Genomic DNA, 25,263 nt, shown 5'->3' with positions numbered 1-25,263 from the left:
CCAGTCTGATGCTTTGACAGGATGGGTGGAAGAAACGGAGGCTCCGGCTTCTCAGCCCGATTTTGTTTGGTCTGGCGACCACAAGGGGCCGGAAGGTTGCCCTGGAAGGGCAATGAAGAAGGAGGGAAGCTTCGGGAGTCTGGATCAGACGGGGTCGGTCCAGACGGACTGAAGAAACCTTTCTAAAGGACAGAAGAAAACTGCCTGATAAGCACAGACAACCCAAGTCATCGTCAGCTGGAAAAAAAGCGAGGTGCTCCACCAAACAGCTGATTGGCAACAGCGTGCTGAAACTGGGTGACCCTGGTTTTTTTTTTACTCCTTATGGGCTCAGAAATGCTGATTCCCTGATTGGGAAAAATCTAAGATGTAAAGACCCCAGAAGGACTAGGGGAGAAGAGAGTTAAAAGCGGTGCGCAATTACAAGAGGGGGAAGAAATTTAAGAAATATAAAAGAATTCTTAAAAATGGAACTTAGATTGATTTAAAGAAAGACTGCCTAACCTACAAGACATGGGAAAATTTTTTAGATTCAATTGCTAGGGTAAATAACTTTCAAAGAACTTTGAAAGAAAACTTTGTAACAATCTTTTAAAACCAGAGATAGATAATACAGTGTATGAGGACAGTGCATGAGGACATCTAATGGAAAAAGGAGATACTACAGTAATACCAAATAATAAAAGAATTTGAAAAGTGTTTGACCTTGAAACAACACCTGGTGTAAACGAAGTGTCTTTATGTGATTTTGCATGAGAAAAGTCTCTCTACAATTATATCTGTTGACTCTGAATATTACCAAAACAGGAATTATTTGGAGACAGCGGAAGTTTACATTTGTGATTTGACTGGAGGATTTGGATTTAGTCTAAAGTAGTTTGCTTGATTTTATGGTTGGATTTTAACCTAAGATAGTTGGCTTTCCCCCCCTTTTTTCTTTTTTTATCTTGTTTTTTTTCTCCTTGAGAATTTGGATCTAGCCTAAAGTAGTTGGCTCTTTTCAAGGTTTGGATTTAGCCTAAGATAGGCTCAAAAATGAGTGCATCAAATCTCACCAGACTTATGAAAAAAATTTCCTCTGCATCTTCTATTAGAACATCTAGCCCAACAAGCCAGGGATCTATTGAAACAATGTTGCAGCGTGAGAAAATAAGCACTGCTCAAACTGAGATGCAAACCACATTAAAATTAATTCAAGATTCAAGGCAGAGAAACCATGAAGAGACAAAAAGTAATTTTGATAAATTAAACGAACAAATGTTGGATATAAAGACACAATTTGAAGTCCACCAGCAAATGATTGTTAAAAATGAACAAAGAATTCAGAAAATGGAAAATAAATCAGATGATATTGACAAAAAATGGAAGTACTAATACAAGAAAATGAAAAATTAGAACAAGCAAATCAAAACCTAGAAGAGGCAGTGGCGATCTTAGAAATGGAGAAGGCCGAACACTATTTGAGATTTCAAAATATCCCTGAAGATAGAGAAGAAAATATAGCAGTTGTGATCATTGAGCTTCTGGCAGAGGCTTTGAAAGCAGACAGAGCAGAGATGCAAATGGAGATAGATGAAATATTTTGAATGAATTCAAGCTACGCAAGGAAATACAAACTACCCAAAGAAGTTCATGTAAGATTCATAAAGAAAACAACAAGAGATGAAATACTGAGAAAAGTTAGAGATGAGCCATTACAATACAAGAATAAAGAAATTGTGGTGTTAAAGCAGATCCCCAAGAGAGTAAGAGACATCCGAAGACAATATCACTTCTTAACTACAAAGCTAATTGCAAAATGTATAAACTTCAGATGGTTAATGCCAGAAGGGATCTTAATCAACTGGAATAATACAAGATATCGACTGGATTCAGTTTGGAAGGCGCAAGACTTCGATGAAAGAAACCAAGCATTCTTAAATGAAGGAGTACAATATCAACAAGAGGAGAGAAAAGATCAGAAACAAACAGAAGAAGCAACTGAGGAGGCAACTATATAAACAATAGAACAGAAAGAAAAACTTGATGAAGAGAGTGAGGGAATTGCCAGAGAACAGAGGACTACGAGATCGATAAGACCTAAGTATAAATAATTGAAATGGAGAAAGAAAATGGAATTTTCTCAGTGAATATAAATGGACTGAATTCCCCATCAAAAAGAAATAATTTTTGTTAAAAAACTACAGAAATTAAATATAAATATAATTTATTTGCAAGAGACACATATAAAAAGACAATATTATAAACTATTGGAATACCCCAAAATTGGGAAACTTTATCATGCATCAGCACAGCAGAAAAAAAGAGGTGTAGCCGTATATATTAAAGACACAATAGACTCTAAAATGATATATTCAGATGAAGAAGGAAGAATTGTGATGGTAGAAATATTTCTACATCAAGAACAAACATTGCTGGTAGCAATATACGCAACAAATAATAAACAGGAAGAATTTTATCAAAATCTCCATAGAAAAATAACAGAAATGGAGTATCAAAATATTTGCTTAGTAGGAGATTTCAGTGCAATAATGGATGGGACATTAGACTACAAAAGTAGGAAAACACGAAAAACTGGAAGAAAAAGATTACCTAAGACCTTTTTTAATATGATAGAAGAAATTGGAGTACAAGATGTTTGGAGGGAAATCAATCCAGGAAAATTACAATATACATTTTATTTGAATAGTCATAAATCCTGGTCCAGAATTGACATGATTTGGATGACATTTGAATTGAGGACAAGTATGCAAGATATTGAGATAGAACCAGGTATATGGGCAGATCACAACCCCTTAAAAATGACATGGAGAGGAATACCAAAAAAATTAAGATGAATTTTGAATCAATCTATATTAAAAGAAAGAGAAGTTTTGTTTTTCTTTAAAGAAAACAAAAAAGAAGATACAACATTACAAAACATATGGGATACAGCCAAAGCATATTTTAGAGGTATACCTATAACATACATGGCAAAAAAGAAATAAACAGAAAAATCAACAATACATATTATTAAGGGAAGAATTTGAAAAATTAGAATTAGAACTGCAAATGAACCCACAAAAGAAGATTCTGAAAAGAGAAATGGAAACAATAAAATACATATTTAATTTGTTGGATTCAGAAAAATTAGCATAGCAAATAAAAAGAGCAAAACAAAATTTTTTTGAAAATGCAAACAAACCAGGAAGATGGCTAGCTTACAAACTTAAAAAACAGAAGCAGAAGAAATGGATAAATAATTTAGTAGATGAAAAAGGTTGCCTACAATTTAAAAATGAAGAAATAAAAAAGATAATTAAAGAATACTATAAGAAACTGTATGATATAGAAGAAATTCCAAGAGAGAGAATGATTCAATAACTGGAAGAAAATAATCTTCCAAAAATTTCAGAAACTTTTAAGACTATGTTAGAGGAAAAAATAACAATGATGGAAATAACAGAGGCCATAAGAAGACAAAAAAATGAGAAAACACCGGGGCCATATGGACTACCAGCGGAGCTATATAAATCTTTACAAGATACAGTATATTTTGAAAGACGTGTGCAATGAACTTTTTTTGGAGGCTAAACTCCCAAATACATGGACCGAAGCAAATATTACCTTAATAACAAAAGAAGATTCAGATTTGACACAGATAAAAAATTACAGACCGATATTGTTATTAAATGGTTTGGTTTTTTACCAAAGAGACAAATTAAAAATAATTTAAGAGTGATAATGGATGTATTGGAATATTATGAATTACATCCAGGGAAACAATTGGCACTAATATTTTTAGATGCCCCAAAAGCATTTGATAATGTTTCCTGGCAATTTATGATTCAGCAATTAAAAATAATGGACTTTGGACAAAACTGTATAAATATGATTAAAACAATATACAATAAACAAACAGCGAAAGTGATTGTGAATGAGATTATACAGAGAACTTTGAGATAAGAAAAGGTACAAGGCAAGGATGTCCATTATCTCCATTGTTATTTATTCTGATCTTGGAACTTCTAAATATAAATATTAGACAAGATACAGAAATTAAAGGACTAGAAATAAAAGGTGAAACATATAAATTACAAGCATTTGCAGATGATTTGGTATTTATTTTAGAAGAACCTTTGGAGATGATTCCTAAACTACTGGGAAAGATAGAACAGTATGGAGAAATAGCAGGACTGAGAATAAACAGAGACAAAACTAAAGTAATAGTAAAAAATCTTTCAGATAAACAACCCCCCCCCCCAAATGTTTGATCAGTTTCCACCTATTGTTTCTTGTCCTGCCCTCTGGTGCTTTGGAGAATAATTCGATCCTCTTTTCTTTGTGGCAGTCTCTCAAATACTGGAATACTGCTATCATGTCTCCCCTATTTCTTCTTTTCTTTAGACTAGCCAAACCCAACTCCTGCAGCCATTCTTCACATGTTTTAGTCTCCAGACCTTCGATCATCCTAGTTGCTCTTTTCTGAACTTTTTCCAAGGTCTCAACATCTTTTTTTGTAGCATGGTGACCAAAATTGGTTGCAGTATCCCAGGTGTGGTCTTACTAGGGTTTTATAAAGCAGTACTAATACCTCAAGTGATCTTGATTCTCTGCCTCTGTTTATACAACCCAGCATTGTATTAGCTTTTTTGGCTGCTGCTGCACACTGCTGGCTCATAGTTAAGTGATTGTCCACTAGGACTCTGAGGTCCCTCTCACAGTTACTGTTTGTGAGCCAGGTCTCACCTAATCTGTACTTGTATCTTTGATTTTTCCTGCCTAAATGTAAAACTCTGTCTTTCTCCACATTCAAACTCATTTTGTTGGATAGGGCCCATTGTTCCAGTTTGTCAAGATCTTTTGAATCCTGAGCTTGTCTTCTGAGGTGTTGGCTACTACTGTAGTTTGGTGTCATCTGCAAATTTGATGAGTTCCCCTTCTATTCCCTCATCTGTCATTGATGAAGATATGAAGATAGGGTAGACATTAAGAGTGCATTTTGTGACAGACAGACATAGAGGCTATCTTGATATGTTGGGATGTGTGGCAGAGGAAGAATAATTGAATGGGGAAAGGCTTGGTGTGTCCTCAAATGTGTGACATAAAGGGGGGATGCAGAGGCTGCCAGATTGCTGTCTATAAGGAAAACAGAAAGTGATGAGGTTGTACAGATCTTTTGGGGGGGAACACTGGAAGAATTTCTCACCAACAAATCCTTGTGAGCCTTTTCTACCCAGGGATCCTTGCTGGCCTGGGGATCCAGGGAATCCAAATGTTGCTGGTGGTCCTCGGATACCGGTCAGGCCAGTAGGCCCAGGAAACCCAGGATTCCCTTTGGATCCAGGTGACCCAGGGAAGCCGTCTCTCCCTAACAGAAGGAGATAATAAGTAAACAGTCATGCTTTAGAGAACTTATATGTACAGGCACAGCGATGAATTCTTACTGAATTCAGCGTATGTACATGGTTGAAGCTGAAATCTGAATCCCCCTCCTCTGAGCACATAGTATCAAAGCACAATTCCCTCCTCCAATTAACAGTCATAAGTCATATGCTCCAATTAGTTTGAATTGCAGTCTTTCTCTCCTGTTCTCTAACCCACCAATTCTTATTATCTCTTATTTCAAGCTCTGAATTCACACACTAGTACAACATTGTTATGTCTAACTAACTCCCACCACATTCTGTCTCCTCCCACAGCATCATCTAATTCTAAAAGTAAAGCATAAGAAAGAAAAAGGCTGCATCTTCATATGTTGTCAAAGCAAGAACATCCAATGTTAGCAGCGTTGACACTAAGCATACCTAGATCCCTCAACCATTTGTACATCACATCCTTTATCATCTTTGTTGCTGTTCTGTGCAGCCTTTTCAGGGTCTCAACATCTTTTTTTATATCATGGTGACCAGAACTGGATGCAGTATTTCAAGCATGGTCTCACCAGCATGGTGTAAAGTGGTACTATTACTTTTGTCTTGACGCTATCCCTCTGTTGATGCAGCCTAGGACTACATTGGCCTTTTTGACAGCTGCAGCACACTGCTAGCACATATTTAAGTGATTATCCATTAGGACACCTAGAGCCTTCTCACAGTTTCTATGTTGAGTCACCTATTCTATGCATTTGGTTTTTCCTGCCTAAGTGCTGGACCTTATTTTTCTCACTACTGAACTTCATCTTGTTGGCTTGTGTCCAATGCTCAGGTTTGTCAAGATCCTTCTAAATTTTAAGTCTTTCTTCTAAAGAATTAGCTATTCCTCCCAGCTTGATGTCATCTGCAAACATGATGAGTTCTCCTTCTATCCCCTCATCTAGATCATTTATGAAGATGCTGAAGAGTACTTGACCTAAGGCAACACCATTTTTTAAAAAAAATTCTGGGAAAGTCATTCTGAAAATATGTTTGTGCTGGTGCCAATTCAGTCATGTTTACTAGAGTCCTCCCCAGAACTACAGATAAGTGCTGAGGATGCCCCTTGCGCATTGCGCACTCAGAACATTGTCTGTCTGTGAGACTATGTTGTCATTTGAGCTATACCACATGGTTCCTTCCCTGTTTTATTTGCAACAGAACCTGTCAAACCTTAACATCCCAGTGGCTCCTCCAGTACCCAACTCCGTCTTTTCAGCTTTCTGCCACCCTCTTTGTTCTAATGCAGGGGTTCTCAACCTTGGCAACTTCAAGACTTGTGGACTTCAACTCCCAGAATTCTGGGAGTTGAAGTCCACAAGTCTTAAAGTTGCCAAGGTTGAGAACCCCTGTTCTAATGTATAAGGCACCATTGTATCATTTCTATCTCTTATTAACTTTTGTGTAAGCAGAGCCAGAGTTACCTTTAATTCCTGGTAAGCCTTGATCTCCTTGCAAACCTTTTGCTCCTGGGAATCCAGGTGGCCCAGTGTCCCCAGGAGAGCCTGGTGGTACTCCTAGAACATCACCTGTCAGCCCCTTTTCCCCAAGGAGGCCTGGCAAACCTGGCAAACCAGGGTCTCCTAGAAGCCCCTTTTCCCCAGGCAATCCTGGGGCACCTCGGCTCCCTCTGGGTCCAGTGAATCCTAAGTGTAATAAAATGACAATGGTAATAAGAATTAAACTTTGATCAGTTAACAATGAATTAGATAAAGTAAGGGAAAAAAGATTAAAATAATCAGCATTGGGGGTATTATTAATCAAATACTTATTCCCATTCGTTTCTATGGAAATATAGTAATTACTGAAATACCTCATTTGCATATGAGTATAACCTAAATATTAATAACCTGTTATATGAATACTTCCTGCACACGATTTAGAAAAGCGTTGGCATAATAGACTGATCAAATAGTCCAATAACAGGATTTTTTAATTATAATTTGTCCATCAGATTAAAATTTTCTCAGTGCTGCCCTCCTTTATTTCCTGAACATGTGAATTGTAATCTGTTGGTATTATAAACTATCCTTCTAGTTAAATTAATTTGCTAAAAAAAGACTCTTGCCATGTTCAATGGGTACAAATAGAGTTTATATTAGTCACACTCTATTATAGCTGTATATTCTTGCATTATATTAAGAAATATTAGTATCACAAGTACATATCTGAAACTTACCTTAGAATTTGAAAGAAGTAGAAAAAAAATTCTCCCGTTCCTTGCTGACCCAGGTTTTTTAACACATGGATACACATGTTTAATTTAATGAATTGGAAAATAAAATCCATAGGATTTGACACATTATTTATGTTAAATCTATTTCTGCTAGAAATATTATAAAGAAGAATTGATCACTAGCTACAACTACCTTTCAAATTAGGCAAACATCATTTCTTTTTAAATTCATGTAATTATTATAAAATATTTTTTTATATTCGAAAATGAGATATACCAATAACATTTAAAATCAAAGACATCTCTACAATTTTATATAAAACTCTCATGCTGAATAAACAGGTTTTTAAAAATACGAGAAGATTTAAAATATGAATTCAGTGGATTAGTTTGGACCTTTTTATATTGGATAGTAATTAAATTTACTTTAGCAAGTAATCACTGACTATAAAAATAATGAATGACTATTCAAATTGATTACATTTATTTAACTTTGTCTAGATGGTGTTGAAAGTAATCAGCTTGATGTCTATTACCATCCCTGGTTGGCAATATCTAATTCTTCTAGGTTGAACATTTTTGGGAAAAGGGGAAATATGCACCAACCTATATGAATTAATTATAATGTTTTATTGTCTAGCTCCAAAAAGAGATTTTCCAAATATTATATACAAACCAGCTAAAGGGTGAAATAAAAATGCTATCCAAATATTGCAAATCTCTGTAAGTAATTGTTAGTTTTACAGTACCTGTTGGACCTGCTGTACCTCCATGACCTTGATCCCCTTGAAGTCCTTTCAGTCCTTGTGATCCATACAAACCAGGTTCACCAGGAATCCCTTTTGTACCCTTTGCACCTATGATTTGAAGATGTAATAGAAAAGTGAGGCACACTTATTATATGTATATTTTTTATTTAAAAAATTTAATTACAGCAAGAAAAACTAACTGTAGTGGAATGTAGTCCAGATTTCCAAGTGGGAGGGAGTGTGTTCCAGAAGAGCAAGAAGCAGCAAAGTTTAGATAGTTTGTGTGAAAGAAAGAGAGTTAAAATGGCTCCTCCCTAGGAATTCTCAGAGTATATGTTTTGTGGTGTAAGTAGTTTAGCAATATTTCTGTCTATAGGTAAGGAACAATAAAGGAAACTGCTTAGAAGAATCTCAACATGTCTTTCTTGGTTTTTGAAAACTTACACAAATGCAAAGTAAGAGAAAGAAAGTAGTGAGATAAAATTAATAGTGCAGAAAAAGAAGCAGAAAAACGTCAGGTAAAGTAAAAGAAAAGAGATATATAAAGGAGTGACTTCCACTCTTCATCACAACAAATAAGTTTGTAACTCTTCCTCCCCTGTAATGTTACAAACAGATATCTCTTATTTCCATAACCTATCCCCTTTCTATAAGCAAATCCATAAAACATGAACTTTTCAGTCTGTAAACAATTTCCAGAACTTTACAAAAACCATGGCATGTCTTATTTTCACCTTGATCTAATGAACCAACTTTATATTCCTTCCTTTTACTTCTGACAAATCTTAATCTTAAATTCATTCAGATATTGTCATAGGCTTTGGTTTCTCTTCAATCTTTTTTGTCGCATCACAGAAGCTTGTTCAAAGCTTTAGCAAGCCTCTTTTTTAAATGTAATAAAAATATATTATCCAGACCATCTTCTTGATTTATTGTTTGTACTTTACTTTTAATTTTGAAAACTTCAGCCAGCTTCTTTTGTATATCCAGTAAAGAGTCTTTATCTGGGTTGTTCACTTGGTCTGTTCTTTGTATTTCTACTTTAGCTGCCTTCTCTGACTTATAATCCATATTTTTAAAAAAACAATATTTCTGTTTCTACTATTTCTGCATCAGACAAGATTTGTTTCACATCTGCTACTCCTTCATTACTATCTTTTGGACATAATCTAGCCATAGAAGCAGGCATCATTACTAACATTGTTTATATTATGGCTACTAATTTCTGACTCCAGTATTTTCATTGTTATAACATTTTGCATTTCATAGGCTCACATTTTTTCCTTTTACTAAAATATTTAGTCCTCTCTAGTGTGTAATTTTTATATCATGAAATTACTTATCTGTGTGTCTTCTAAAAACAAAGCACATCTATTTCCTGAAAGAAGTGGTTTGTTCTTTATAATTAATTCCAAAGTCTTATTGTAAAAGTTTCAATATTCCAAATTTGGCTTGACCCTTAGTCCATCTATAATTTTCTAAGATCAAAATCCTGTTTAGCTTTTTGCTGTTTATTTCAGATTCTTTAATCTTACAATTAATTTTTTTTTTTGTTCAGAGCTGAAGGTCAATTCACCCTATGGAGATTTGTCAAATTTGTCATTCTGAAGCTTTAATAGCTTTAAAATAATTAATAAGCATTTTCTGAAAGTGATTAGGAAATGAGACTTGCAAACTTAGTGTCTTTTAAAAGGCTTTGTTGTGGCTGTAAGCAAGATGGCTAATTTTGTCATCTTTCAGCACTGAAATCCACAGAAAATCATTGTCTCCTCACAAGGACCAGCTATCTGGAGCACATGTAGATAATCTCCCATCCTTTCTTTATCTGGAGAGATTCTAAGGAACCAGTCTACACTCTGGATCCTTGGTTATCAACTCTGCTTTCACAGAGTCATATTTAGTTTTCCATACCTCCTCCAGAAGTCCCAATAATATTTCTTTTTATTATTGAAATTTTTTATAAACTTTTTACAATAAAATACTCCCCTCCCACCCCATAACCCTCCCCCATCCCAATAATATTTCTTAAATACATCTTGCTATAATGAATAGTCATTTTGATTCAAAAACAGATGGAATATTTTAAAAGGATTTAAAATGAAAAATATTATCCTTTGTAAAAAAAAAAGTTACTTTGAAACCAATACAAAAGATTTTTAATTCTGTTGAAATATTATGGACATAGAGAGTTTGACGTGTTAAGTAAGTTAAGAACAAGTTCGTGTACTTGAAACAAAAACAAGAACTACTATATTACTGATTACCAAGAAAACATCAACAATGATTACATTTGTCAACTAAAAATTCTGAGTTTCTACAAATACACAAAATTGCAAAATAATAATTGACAGATGAATATGGAAGTTCATTTTTAATTAAGTAAGCTAGATTTGATCTCCATTTACAGGGGGTCTTTAATTAACAACCACTCATTCAGCAAACAATGCTGAAACAATGCTGAACGAGTGGTACTTGGGGTTCCAGCTGCCACAGCATTCCCACAGTCATGTGATTGTAACCTGGGTGCTTAGTTTGTACCCATTTGTGACCTTCTTTAACGTCTTTCAACAAGGAGAGTCTTGTGATGTTGCACTTTATGACTGCATTGCTTAGTGATAGCAATTCTAATCGCAATTCCCATTTTTAATTGAGGACTAGTAGTACAATATTATTTTGGAATAATTATTACAGTTAAGAAAAAATGGATCAAATTATTCTTGCTCTGTGAATTATGGTACTATTTGATTCTTTTAAAAAAGCATACCTGGTGGTCCAGACAGTCCTGGATACCCTGGAGTTCCTTTTTGGGTGGTAACACAGCTGGTCCCTAAAGAGAAAAATATGGAGAAAATAAAGAACAAAAATGCTCATGGTTCCTTAACAAATGAATTATGGCATAGGTTTTGTTAGCTTAGAGCCCACATTGTCAGTTGAGTAGGAAAAACAGTTTTACTCTTTTAATGCAATTACTTAGTGTTGCTTCTGAATTTTTAATAATTGTGCATAGCATATTTTGTTAAACAAAATTTGTGAAAGTAAAATGTATAAAAAGAGTTTTGAAACAGTACTCTTTTCTCACAGTTTTCTTGTTGCATAGGTTTTTTGTCTTATGGGACAAGAAACATTCATTTAAATAAAAGTATATAATTCACTTTTGAATAATCATATTTGGTTTATTTTACCTGAATGAATTGATTCTGTTCTATTATCTCTAAGAAAGCGGTGCTCTGTTTGCCCACATTCTATAAAACAAAAGAAGCAAACAAATAAGAATGTCTGATTTATTTGAGCCATTATCAGGCACCAAACTATAATATTCTGTTAGACTATACCTGTGAATTCATCTATAAGAATTCAGTGGATCAATTATCTGTCTGAAACAATTCATTCATAAGCAGGGAAAAAATGTCAAAGTATTCAAAATATAGGAGATGGACAAATGAAACAATGTTACATAAGGAGATCTATAAAAATTGTATGGCCAACACCTTTATATTGCAAAGCAGAAGGGACACTTTAATTTGTTATTCTACTAATTCTAATTCCAAAACAATTTCATCAAATACTTCTGTTGTTAAGATTCAGTGATTTATTAATTATAGCATCCACCTCAGAAATTAATTTCCAGTTCAATGAGACGGAAATTCCCTGTCAGCCTTTCCATTTTTTACTTGCTTTAAATATCAAAAGATCGCCCCTGGAAAAGCCTACAGCCTTTCTACAAGCAGAACAAATGAAAAAATCTGAGCAATATGTGCTATTTTGAACTAAAAAGTGAAATACAAGTATTATCTATCTATCTATCTATCTATCTATCTATCTATCTATCTATCTATCTATCTATCTATCTATCTGTTTTTGGTTTGTATGTTTGTGTGTGTGTGTGTGAGTGAGAGAGTGGGTGGCAGAGAGTGTGTGTGTGTGTGTGTGAGAGAGAGAGAATTTTAATTTTAGACAAAAGCTTATAGGTTGACATTAAAATACTTGTGTATTTTGTTTCTTGAATTTATCTGGTATGAGTTGAGTCAAGACTTTATCACTAAATATGACCAGGAAGTAAGAGATATTTAGAGAGTTCTCTTTAGAGACACTTGGAACCCAGTTCTAAGAACAAAAGATACTGCAGTTTTATTCCTGAGAATAAAAGGTCTTGGTTGTTGGCCTTGAAAGACTAGCTGCTTTGGACATCAAAACAAGCTCTTTGCCAGGCCAGTATCTGCAAAGCTTATCTGCTCTTTCTAGCTGGCCAAGACCCTGATATACCTTTCCTGATTGCCTAATTTTATGCCACCATTTGTGTGATCCATCCTATACTAGTATAAATGTTGGTGATTTCAACTGTAATCTGTATTATTGGTTGTTTATGTTATATAATTTTGTTGTATTTTATGTGCATTTTTTTAGTTTTATTAATTATAGATTTATGTAATTCTGTTGTAGTGTTTTCTGACCTAAAGACCATAATAAAGGTTTCAATGTGATTAAAAAGCTTCAAGAATTTAACCCAATCTCCCCATATACCAGCCATTAGCGTACAGTACATAGCATTTAAAGCAGCCATTAGGTTAGTGTACATAATTTGATTTTTCTAATAAGAAAAGAACAATGAAAAGTGTTCTTTCCTGGCAGTCTATCACTACCAGACTCTGGAAACAGTGAAGCCAAGCCAAGCTCACAATATTCCAACATTTTAAAAGATTTCTTTAACAGTCAGTGTAAGGACCCACTTCAACTAACCACCCAAGGAAGCAGAACTCTTGAAACAGGCATTGACTCAAAAGGAAACTTTTATTAGGGGTTAGTGACAGTAGGGAAGTCAAGGCGAGATCTGAGGAAAAACCTGCACAAACAGTATAGTTAAGCTAGCAATATTCCCCGTCCCACCAAAGTCATAATATCCATTTGAAATCCAGCCAATACCCATCTCAAGGTCTTCTCCAGCTTTCGTTTCTCTGTAACCATTTCCCTGATAAGGGAGACACATTCCTTTCTCAAGATGATAGAGGCAGGAGAGGGAAAGTAGAAAGCGAAAGTTATCCCAAGCAAAAGCATGCTCCCCCTTCCCCCCAGCAGAATGGCAGGCCCCAAAAGTAGAATAACTATGCAGGAGAAACAATGAGGGTTTGGGGACCTGACAGTCAGATTTGAATATTCAGTTAATATTCAGCTATTCTTTACCACAAACTGTAGAAAATACTTTTTTTCAGTAGATCACATAATATTTTGCTATTGGTTTTAGTATTTTGTTATTGTATGGTATACATACTTTATAAAACATATACAGTAATTTTATGCTGATTTTGTTTCTACTGCTTTTGGTTTGAGGAATCAGGAAACCAATACAATGATTGGAATTACTTTTTTGGCATATCATATAACAATCACAAAGATTAATGAAATCTGTGTTTTGAATTAACTGATACTACAGTGGAGCTGGCAAGCATTGTTTCTATATTTTTTTTACTCTGCAGATAGATTTCTACTGAGTGTAGGTATAATATATTGATACAAACTTCAATATGAATCTGTGAAGTTCCAGCTAAAATGATATGAAAAGTATGACAGTCCATTTTCATTTATTAGATCTGACTTTGTACCGTTTTTCATTTTATGATTGTCATGTCTCATGCTTTTTGTAACTAGTCCCTTCCTCCTAGGAGCCATTTTGTGATCATATTCATCTCAAGTGCTCAGATTTCCAAATGTGCTCAAACTAGTTGAGGATTTCAAGAAAGTACCTGTTTGAGCTGCAGTGCCTGGGGGACCAGGAGGGCCTTGAAAGCCAGGCTTTCCATATGTGCCAGGGTCACCTGTAGGACCACGATATCCCTTTGGACCGGGCAAACCCACACCAGGCAGACCAATTTCACCAGAAAAACCTTTTAGGCCTGATTGGCCTTCACTACCAGGGTCCCCTTGTTCTCCTTTTATGCCATCACCCTGCAAAGAAATTTAAAATACTGTAAGTTGCATTCATTTCCATTATGATAAAGTGTTTTGAGGGATTGGTAAAGGATTATATGGTTTCATGCCTTCCCACTACATTTGACTCATTACAGTTTGCCTATCAGAAGAACCACTCTGTAGAACAGGGGTGTCAAACTCGCAACATCACGTGATGTGTCGTGACGTATCACAACTTTTTTGCCATTGCCAGCAATGGGGTGGGCGCGGTTTTGCTATGATGCATCTGGCCCACGGGCCGGCAGTTTGACACCCCTGCTGTACAAGATGCACTTTCCTGTGTGCTTCATCTTATCTTGGCACACCTGGAGGAGAAGAATACTAATGTGTGAATGCTGTTTGTTGATTTTAGTTGGGTGTTCAACCCAATCATTCCTTGGCATCTGGTGAACAAACTGGGCCTATTAGGTTTTAATACTCCTTTATGTAACTGGATACTTGATTTCCTTATTGATAGGCCCCAGTTTGTGCCAGCTGGAAGAAAAGTTTCCAATTCCAACTCCTTGAATACGGGTTCCCCACAGGGCTGTGTCTTGAGTCCATTACTGCTCACCTTGATGGCTCATGACTGCTGTGTCAAATCTGCTATGAATTGTATTATGAAGTATGTGGATGATATGGTGGGTCTTATCCAGGACAACAATGAAAATGCTTATAGCAGTGGTGTCAAACTGCCGGCCCGCGGGCCGGATGCATCATAGTGAAACTGTGCCCACCCCTTGCCGGCAATGGAAAAAAAATCGCGATATGTTGTGACATGTCATCTGATGTTGCGAGTTTGACACTCCTGGCTTATAGGGCAGAGGTGAAGGCTTTGGTGGACTGGTGCAATAAAATTAACCTTGTCCTAAATTTAATAAAACAGAGGAGATCATTGTAGGTTTTAGAAAGAGGCAGTATAGTCATATTCCACTTAGTATCAAGGATGCAGATGTAGAAGTGGTCAACAGTATTAAGTATCTGGGGGTGCAGATAACTAACAATCTGAATTGGTTTCTCCACACGTCATCCTTAGTGAAGGGTTCAAACCAGCATTTGCATTTCATGTGTTGGATGAGGAGAGCACATTTTTCTTCTTCTGTCCTGGCCACTTTTTACAGAGGCACGATTGAGAGCATTTTAACAAACTGCATCACTGTTTGGTTTGGTGGTAGCAGTGCCTCAGATAGAGGGTTCATACAGAGAGTGGCAAGGACAGTCTTGAAGATTATAGGAAGCTCACTTCATGTTATTCAGGACACTGCTTATAAGCGCTATGTGCTTAGAGCTTAGAGCTCAAAGCATTGTTAGAGACCCCATACATCCACTTAATGGTCTGTTTCTGTTGTTCCCCTCTGGGAGGAGGTTTCAAAGTATTTTTAGCAGGATTACCAAATTCTGTAACAGCTTTGTTCCCTATGCCATCCATCTGGTAAACTCACAAGATTCGTTTTTCTTGCCATGTACATGTATACATCTGAATTAAACTGTGTTGTTTTTCTGTGTCATAGAATATATATGGGTACGTGGGTATATGCAAAAATTTTCTGGTCATATTTATGTAGGGTATATTGGAGGTGGTGACTCTTTGAGAGCTGTATGCAATGAAATTTCATTTTAATGTATGCCAATTAGTATACATTTAAAGCAGCGGTTCTCAACGTTTGTGTGACGGCGACCCCCGTCACACAAATGTTATGCGCATGTGCGGTGCGCCGCCCCCATGTGCAGCGCACATGCGCGCCGCTGCCCCGGGAGATGCGGCGCCACCCCCATGCGCAGCACGCATGTGCGCCGCCGCCCCCGGAGGGGAGAAAATGGCAGATCGCCGCCTTTGGCGACCCCCGAAAAATGGTCGCGACCCATAGGTTGAGAACCGCTGATTTAAAGTGACAATAAAGTTATTCTATGCCTATGTCTATTCTCCCACCAGATAAACTGTTTTAGCACTAAATCACTTTTTTAACTTTCTCAGTTACATTTTTACTGAGTTACCCAATTTCTATAAACAGGTAACTCCTATACCCCACAATTACTTACAGAATATACATTTCCATTTCCAGTTGAATGGCTTCAGTAAGGAAATGTGGATAACAAAGGAAAAACTCCAAGTAGTAAGAACTGGTAAGATTGTTTGATGGATGAATAACTTAGAATCAAAATAGCTTAGAAAGTAGTTGTAAAATTATTGCTAGGAGAACATTTATTGCAAGTGATTTTGTCTCTGACATCTCTCTATCTGTGTAGTGCAAATAACTTGCAGCATTTTTTAACTATGTTGAACCCATAAAATGTTCAAATTATCACACTCACACTGTGTGATTCTATTAGTCATTGTTGGGTAATTTTTAAAATTTGCATGTTATGAATAAGACAGGCTGTTCCAACAAATTTTAGAACAAAATTTTATTCCAGTTGAAGCTTCCTAGTTGTCCTCAAGGATAACTGAAAATTCCTGCCTGATTGCAAATTATTCCCATCCAGAAATGCTACAGCTTCTAAAGCAGCAGTTCTCAACCTGTGGGTCGCGACCCCATTTGGGGTCGAATGACCATTTCACGGGGGTCGCCAAACAACACGATTCGCCATTTTTTCTCAACTGGCGGCATTGCGCATGCGTGCCGTGCCGTGCGGCGCATGCGTGCTGCGCATGGGGTGGCATGGGGCGCCGCTGCGCATGCATGCCGCGCATGGGGGCATCGCTGTGCATGCGTGCCACGCATGGGGGCACCGCCACACATGCACACCGCGCATGGGGTCGCCGGCGCACATGCGCAACGTGCTGCACATGCGCGGCGCATCCTTATGAGCGGGGTCGCCAGTATAAAAAGGTTGAGAACCACTGTTCTAAAGCATCTAAAAACTGTGAAAACAATAAAAGCAACCAATCAATAATTGACGAGACTAGCTCAGGATGAATATTAAATCCCCAAGAATCACTGTCTTTGCCCTTCCAGGGTTCAGTTTCAGTTTACTGGCCTATCTTGTCCATTAATGAGTCCAGACAACAACTCAGCACCTTTGGGACTTGACCTGATTTCAGCCATTAGGAGAAGTCAAGTGGAAAGGTCATCAGTATGGTAAATCCCCCATTAGGACCTTGTGGGTTGAGGGTGAGCGCCTGACTTACCCGAAGACCAGGAAGCCCTGGAAAACCATCTATGCCAATCCTGCCTGGTAAACCATCTTCTCCTTGACTTCCAGGAATTCCTGGAGTTCCTGGGTCTCCCTTGGCACCTTGAAAACATGGTTTTATGGAAATGCAGCAAAATAAGTCAATATATAAATAAAGTGGTTTAGTTTACATTTTAAAAAGATATCTGTTTGTACCTTTTGTGGTAACATATTGGGAATCCCCTTTTATCCCTTTTGGTCCAGATGGTCCAGGTACACCAGGGATTCCCTATTGATGGATATTAAGAAAATTTAATGAATTACTCTAAAAACATACTGCAAAAATATAAGAAAAAGATTGATACCTTTTGTGAGAACAAAATGCACTGAAGTTTTAGAACAAAAGGAAAAAGAAGTCAGATAATTTCTCCCAATTAATGCAGATTTGTAAGTGGAATGCCTGTGTGTGCAGTCCTCTGTTGCAAAGAGAGGATTTCAAGAAAGTATTGAGTTTGTGCAAAGTTTATAATAGGCTGAATTTTACACAGAAAAGTATGAAGGAAATAAGATATAATTTTCACAAGATGATGAATTATAGTTTAGTTTCACAACTGGATCTGGTATTTTCATTTTTTTCTCATAAAAGATTCATAGCAGATTTTTTTTAATAAGTCCAAAGAAGTAATGGAACTTCTACAGGGAAAACAGTGCTTTCAAGTGGAAGGTCTACATGTGGGACTCCATTGCTGCAAAGAATGTAAACCATTTTATGGAGACATATAGTATGTAAACCACAATGAGTGTCCTGTCCACTCAGATGCTGTTGAAGAGTCTGCTCTAGGTGCTAGGGAAGAATGTCAATCTCAAGAGTTGGTAAACAATCAAACACTTGAGGCTAACTATGCTGTCCATTTTGCTCTGGCTCTGATCTCCTCTGCAGCAAGTTCTCCACTTTGCTAGTATACGGATGTACACATTCACCCACTCCACCCGCTGCTGCCTGTACCTTTCTTGCAATGCAGTGTAAATTACTTAAACCTTGTGTAAATTACTGTGTCTGCTTGGAACAAGACTTGGAGAGCCTTTTTCAGGAAAAGAAGTCCATATATGAAGAACTTCACTTTTGAAAATATTTATGGCATAAATATACATAATACATAGGAAAATATTACATAATATTTTGTTCTCTAAAATATATAATATTCCATTACAAAAATATCATACCTTTATACCAGAAAAGCCCGGAAGCCCATGGTAGCCTTGGTCTCCCAATTCTCCTTTCCCCCCAGCATATCCTATTGGACCTTGAAATCCTGGAGGACCAGGTTGTCCTGCAGGACCCCTTCTTCCTTCGATATGTTCAACACATTTGCAATCTCCTGCATCACCTACAAATATATATTTGTGTGTGTGTTTGTGTTTGTGTGTGCATAGTATTGAAACATTTACTCGCAACTATGGGTTTTAATAAAATTCATATAAAATTACAGCAGTTCCGTATATCCCTTCATAAATTCAAATATTACAAAGGCGAAAACCTTGTGCCAATAAAGCTGGGCTACTAAAAGCTGGGCTACTATATCTAAGTTTAAAAACAGATAGGACCACTAGATGGAAGTATAGAGATACTGAAAATTCTGCAGCCTGAATTTGGTAATCTAAATATTATGACAAATCCCACCGAAAAGCCAAATGGGATGCCTGGAGGTCACATTCAGCCTGCTCTTTGCATCAAGGACATAGTAGTCTTAAACAATTCCGCAGCACTATGCATCTTTACCTAAAGGTAAGTCATAATGCATTCCTTGGGGTTGAACTTTAACTCTGCTTAGTATTGAAACATCAACTTTTACACACTTGGGATTTCACTATGGAAACCTCAACATCTAATTCCACTATGGAAACCTCAACATCCAATTCTGTATGAGCCTGAAAAGAGATGTTGCTTTAACAAATTCTTTTAGTGAAGTTAATCAGGCAGTTAAAATAGCTGCATTCATTTCTGAATCATGCACAGCCCTATATTTAGCATTATTATTTATTTGCAACATTTACTTATAAAATGATTATTAGGGAGCTTATAATCAATACAATGCAATGCAAAAGATTACAGGTAGTCCTCAATTTATGACAATGCTGACTTAAGACCAGTCATCAAAGTTATGATCGTTGCATCACCCCCATAGTCATGTGATTGTGGTTTGGGCATTGGGAACTGGCTCACATTTACAATGGATGCAGTAACCTGTGGCCATGTGATTGCAATTTGTAGACCTTCTCAGTTAGTCTCTGACAAACAAAGACGATGGGGAAGCCAGATTCATTTAATGACCACTTAACAACTGCAGTAAAATTAATCATAAAATCAGGTCTGGTCACCTGATGACTTGTTTACCATCTGCTTCATTTAGCAATAAAAATTCCAGTACCAATTGTGGTTGTAAGTCAAGGACTACCTGCATTTATGAAACAACCAATTGAAGCCTACACTACAATGGATCTAGCTGCACAAGCTTTCTTCCTCTGGATTCGAGCCATTTTCAGAAGATTTTCATTGATCTTAACTCAGATTAACAAAGGGGTCACGCTAGCTATAATCAGTGGGAAAAAGTAAATCAACCAGAAAATTTCCAGCTCTCATCAGATTTCATTGATCTCCACTGAAGATGAATAATTTAATATGTCCTCTTATAACCTTAAAACTTAACAAGTTCATTTGATCATGATAAGGAAGCAGGTAAAATGCCTCACTTTTTTTTTGTCCCTTTCAAGACAGTGAGGATTTGAGATGGGATTGTATGTTCTGTGAAATAGAACCTTCACAGAACTTTCCATCAAAATGAAGTGATGAGGCAAAGCAAAATACACCATTTTGCTACTTTCAATTGGGAGTGCCAAGGTTGATTGCTTTTTTATGTTAAGGTGTTTTTATCTTTATTTCCAATGGAAGATCCACATCCAGTGAGGGAATGGAGGATTTTAGAAATAAACCACTGGCTTAAGGGATGGTGCCATTGAGAGAACTTTGGATTCCTAGACCACAATCTATATTGTCCACATGAAGGACTTCTGGCAGAGCATGGGCTGCACCTCACATGAACCAGGAAGAATGTGTTTGGAAAACAACTGGCTTGGCTTATCTAAAGGGATTTAAACTAAAACTGGAAGGGAAGGAAGACCATCTTTAGGACCCAATCCCAAACATAAACCCTAAGACAGGGGTGTCAAACTTGCAACATCATGTGATGTGTTGTGACTTTTTTTCTATTGCCAGCAGTGGAGTGGGCGCAGTTTCAGCATGACGCATCTGGCCCATGGGCGAGCAGTTTGACACACCTGCCCTAAGATAACCAATTAAGCATTGAGGTAGGGAGTGGTGAGAAGGGGAATTCAAATATAAAACAGGAGATGTAGGAAACAAATGGAGTGTCAGCAAAAAAGGATTTAGACGCCTATATATACAAATGCTTAAAATACGGGGAACAAACAAGGTGAACTTGAAGTCTTAGTACAGGAGGACAGGTACAATATTGTTGCCATTACTGAAATTTGGTGGGATGAAACCCATGATCGCAATGTAGAAGGGTATACGTTGTTCAAAAGAAACAGACCCAACAAAAGAGGAGGGAGTAAAAAATCACTACCTCTCTAAAGAAATGCACAATACCAAGGATGCAAGTTTTCATGAATGCATTTGGGTTAATATAAAAGGAAAAAAGAATGATATTGCTATAGGTGTATATTACAGGCCATCCAACCAAACACAGGAACTAGATGAATTTTTTGCTAATCAGTGAGCTAAGATGTGTAGAAAGCAAACTACAGTAGCAATGGGGGACTCTAACTACCTTGATATCAACTGAGAGACAAACTCTGCAATTAGTGGGAGATCAAACAGGTTCCTAATATGTCTAGCTGACAACTTTGTCATCCAAAAGATAGAAGATAGAACCAGAAGGTCAGCTATACTCAATTCTTACTAACAGGGAGAAAAAGATAGAGTGGGTTGAGTTGCAGGATCTTTGGGGGACAGTTAAAATCTAAAGAAGCTGAAGAAGCTTTCTTGGATGAGAAGTGAAACATCTTCAAAGAAAAACAAGAAAGTCCAGTTGCCTCTTGAAAAAGTACCTTTGGGACAATCATGACCTAGATGACTGAGAATCTCCATAGACATTTAGCTATGCACTTTGGGATGAATACCCTTTGAATGGTGCAGGAGTATGAACGGATTTCCAAAACTGCAGACTACAGGAACTATTTGCGCTTCAGTATGAGATGCAGACAACACAGACTCATCACCAATAGCTTCAAGGGACACAGGACAGAAAACATCCTGCAGAAAGCACAGTTCCACACACATACAGTAGTCCTGTCAGCAATTCCAAGAAGGCTCCACACCAATTTGTACTACTTTGGTGACCCTGAGGACATAAACCTCCAAGTGGCCTCAATGACTCTCTAAAAGAATGCAAATGACCAGCTGTCTGCAAGGAATATAAATTTTTCCATTCCACACTATCCAGTCAGAGTTGAAGATGCTTCTTGGATCAGAAGCAAAACATCTTCAAAGAAAAACAAGAAAGTTCAGTTGCCTCTTGAAAAAGCATCTTTGGGACAATCATGACTTGGATGACTGAGAATCTCCATAGAAACCTAGAACTAAGGAAAAATTTCCTGACAATGAAAATCAGTGGAATGGCTTGCATTCAGAAGATGTGGATGTGGTTTTCAAGAAGAGATTGAACAACGATTTGTTTGGAATGGTTGGGGATTGGTCTAGAAGACCTCCAAGATCTCTTCCAATCTTGTTATTCTACGTTGTATCTTGGAGCAACTGGAGTTGGTTGGATTAGTACCATTTTACATAATTAGTAAACTAACCCACTCATCCCAAAAGGAAAAAAAAAAGAATAAAAATGACTATATAGTTAAAAGAGTTAATAGATAAGACTGAGATTTTTAAAAAAAAACACTTGCAAGATGAGCTTTCTTGTAAGAGAAATCCTGAAAGTAGAGAACTAAACAGAAAGAAAAGCATTTTAGACTATATCCCATTATACAATGCACATGAAGTATGTTCTCTGCAGCAAAATCTATGGCAGACATGTCAAACACAAGGCCCGGGGGCCGGATGCGGCCCGCGAAGTGGTTTCATGTGGCCTGCAAAGCCATCCTGGAAACAGTGAGGGAACAGCCCCCGCTGCCTTGGCCCTGGCCCAGGCCAGGTGTGAGCCAATGTACAATTTTGTGATGGCCATCTATGCTGAAAGGCATTCAGTCTTAGCTCCACAAGGCCATCTGGAAACAGCGAGGAACCAGCCCCTGCCGTGTTGGCCCCGCCCCCTGGGTGCATGCTTGGGAGGTGTCACCCTTTGTGAGGAATGAAGAAATGGACCATGCCTTGGCGCTTGCCCCGGTCCCACCCCCTTCTGCCAGAGACCCTCAGATCTGTCCCACTCCTCTCCAGGCACCCTTGACATGAACAATGTAGAGCTGGCCATGCCCACCCAGTAGGCCACACCCACTCCATCCACGCCCACCTAGTAGGTCACACCCACCCGGCCTCCCGAGGGCAACTGCAGTGCTGATGCAGCCCTCAATGAAATTGAGTTTGACACCCCTGATCTATGGTGACAATAGATCAATATACTTCAGTATTTTAAATGTTACCTTTCAGTCCTTTTTGTCCTCGTGGACCTGGATAACCTTGCCTGCCTGCAGGACCTTGAACTCCTGGATAGCCCTTCAGCCCAACGGAATAACCTGCAGGAGAGGAAGACTAGAGTGACTGAGGGAGACTGAGATGTTTACGCAGTTCTGTACCAGCATTAAGGGGTTAGCTTGTCTATGCTAAGACTTATGAAAAAGCCTGAAATAGGTAGATACGAAGATAACGTTGATATTAGTTGTTGGGAGATTTACATCTTTCTTTCTTTTGATCAGCTCAAAATATTTATATATGAGTATAATAGCACTGTTATCCCCCCCCACTTCTTTCAGACATCAGGCAGCAGCAGAAGGATTTTTTTTCCCCCTAAACCTTTAAAAACCAGTATATAAATATCCATTCCATTTACCTGGACTTCCTGGGTGGCCTGGAGGTCCAGGGAAGCCAGGTGCTCCTGGTTCACCATCTAAACCGGGACGACCAGGATGAAGAGCTGGGAAGCCAGGATCGCCAGTGAAGCCTTTGGGGCCCATTTCTCCAGGAAAACCTCTTTGCACAGTAACATCTGGAATGGGGGAAAAAGTGGCTATGTATGATGTTAACTAATGTGATATTTGATAATATGAGGGCCATAACCCAAAATACTTCTTTCCTGATCCTTCCCCCACTTGACTTCTTGTGTAGGTGGAATCTGGCCCTCTCTTCCTAACATATCCCAGTGCGATGCCATGTAAGAGTTTAACAATTTGACCTGACTAGTAGTTTTCTGTCATATTTTGAACTAGCTACAACATCTGAATCATTCTAAGGACAGCTTCAAATAAAGCTCATTATAGTAATGTAGTCCAATGGTGAGGTTCTGAAGTAATAAAAGTAGAACCACCTTCATGAGCCAGGTAGAGCAGCAACTGTCACTCCTTCTGAAGCTGGGCATAGGCTCCACTGGCTACAGCTTCCATCTGCTGCTGAAAAAGGAGCCACCATCCCAGGAAGATCCTCGAGCTGCAGACCAACTCCTTCAGAGGTAGATGACCCCATCAAGCGCCAGTACAGTGGCTGATGTTATCGATGCCATCAAATTTAAGCTTAATCTGGGGTTTAATCTGATTTTTTTCTCCCCATTCAGCCACTGAATATATTCTGGATAAGTATATATTGGACAACAAATGTTTTCAAAGATTTTGCTTCCTGAAAAACTTTTGATGATTATGACAGAACCTTTCAAACTGAACACAAATATAATTTCACAACAATATAGGAATAGGAAATAAGAGAAATAAGAAATTAACTTTTACTGACTATAATGTATTTAATTGCATAATGTTTCTGACATGCTACGTGAGTTCATGTAGGACTAAAAATGATTTTCCTTTGCACTCAGCTGCTGATTTTCCTTTGCACGCAGTGTCCAATGTGTTGCGTCCTTGGCGGGAAAGCAGACACGAGAAGCAGCTGGAGTTCTCAGTTTCTTTTATTCAGCGTTCAGTTTACAGGAAGATGGCTTCAGCCTCGCCCAAACGCCTCGCAGCCTCTTATATAGGCAACTCCCGGGTAAATGGGTTACTTTTCCCGCGCCAGCACCCGCGCATGCGCACGGCGCTGGCGACAGCCTGTCTGGTCCCGGGCAGCTTTGCACCTGCCCGGGACTGCCTGCAAACGCCCGAGCCGTTTGCAAAGGCTCGGGACATAACACCCCTTTCCCCCGGGCTAAAACTACTACCAACATACAACATTTATTTTATATAACATTTTGCTCCCCAGTGCTCCCACTGTTTACTGGCCTTTGCCTTGCCAGCAATGTTATGTAGTCTTCTAGGTACTTGGGAGATTTCTTTGCTCTCTGTGACCTTCTTAGCTCTGGATTACTGGCATAAGTCCCCTGACTGGAGGGAGGCGTGAGCCTTTTCTCTCTATTGTGCCCTGGTGTCTTCCAAGGACTGTGCCCCAATGCCTGGCCTGCTCGCTTGCCCACGGGCTCGTCAGGCCAGGGCTTCTGTTGCTTTGTGACCTGGTTGACCTGCCTAGCTGTAGACCCTCGGGCCCCTTGAAGTGATAGCCGCTGCTGGGCGTCTCTGTAGGACCTCCTAGGTCAGTCCAAGACCTGTCAGGAGGCTGTCCATTCCCTGAACCCCATTCTGTGTTCGGGCTCGTGTGGGTTTCTGTACTTTCCCAAAACTCAGGTGTTCCCTGATTTGTGCTAGGGTTGTTGTAGTCGGGACT

General features: G+C 38.1%; 1 protein-coding gene across 1 annotated transcript in view; it reads right to left on the bottom strand.

Moving 5' to 3' along the window:
- COL4A2 (collagen type IV alpha 2 chain) overlaps window positions 1–25,263 on the bottom strand; it is a 229,927-nt gene that overhangs the window by 54,542 nt on the left and 150,122 nt on the right. The window contains exons 20-30 of the mRNA XM_039326369.1: window positions 23,453–23,608; window positions 23,046–23,138; window positions 18,600–18,763; window positions 17,592–17,664; window positions 17,392–17,498; window positions 14,057–14,258; window positions 11,501–11,560; window positions 11,083–11,145; window positions 8,319–8,426; window positions 6,818–7,039; window positions 5,189–5,350 (exon numbers count right to left, since the gene is read on the bottom strand). Coding sequence (XP_039182303.1) covers window positions 5,189–5,350; window positions 6,818–7,039; window positions 8,319–8,426; window positions 11,083–11,145; window positions 11,501–11,560; window positions 14,057–14,258; window positions 17,392–17,498; window positions 17,592–17,664; window positions 18,600–18,763; window positions 23,046–23,138; window positions 23,453–23,608 — 1,410 coding nt within the window. The remainder of the gene's footprint in view (window positions 1–5,188; window positions 5,351–6,817; window positions 7,040–8,318; window positions 8,427–11,082; window positions 11,146–11,500; window positions 11,561–14,056; window positions 14,259–17,391; window positions 17,499–17,591; window positions 17,665–18,599; window positions 18,764–23,045; window positions 23,139–23,452; window positions 23,609–25,263) is intronic.

This window comes from Crotalus tigris, unplaced genomic scaffold (genome assembly GCF_016545835.1).
Source record: "Crotalus tigris isolate CLP2741 ecotype Arizona unplaced genomic scaffold, ASM1654583v1 scf7180000024340.7048381, whole genome shotgun sequence".
NCBI lineage: Eukaryota > Metazoa > Chordata > Lepidosauria > Squamata > Viperidae > Crotalus > Crotalus tigris.
Note: the sequence above shows the minus strand (reverse complement) of the source record. Positions and strands in the feature narration are given on the sequence as shown.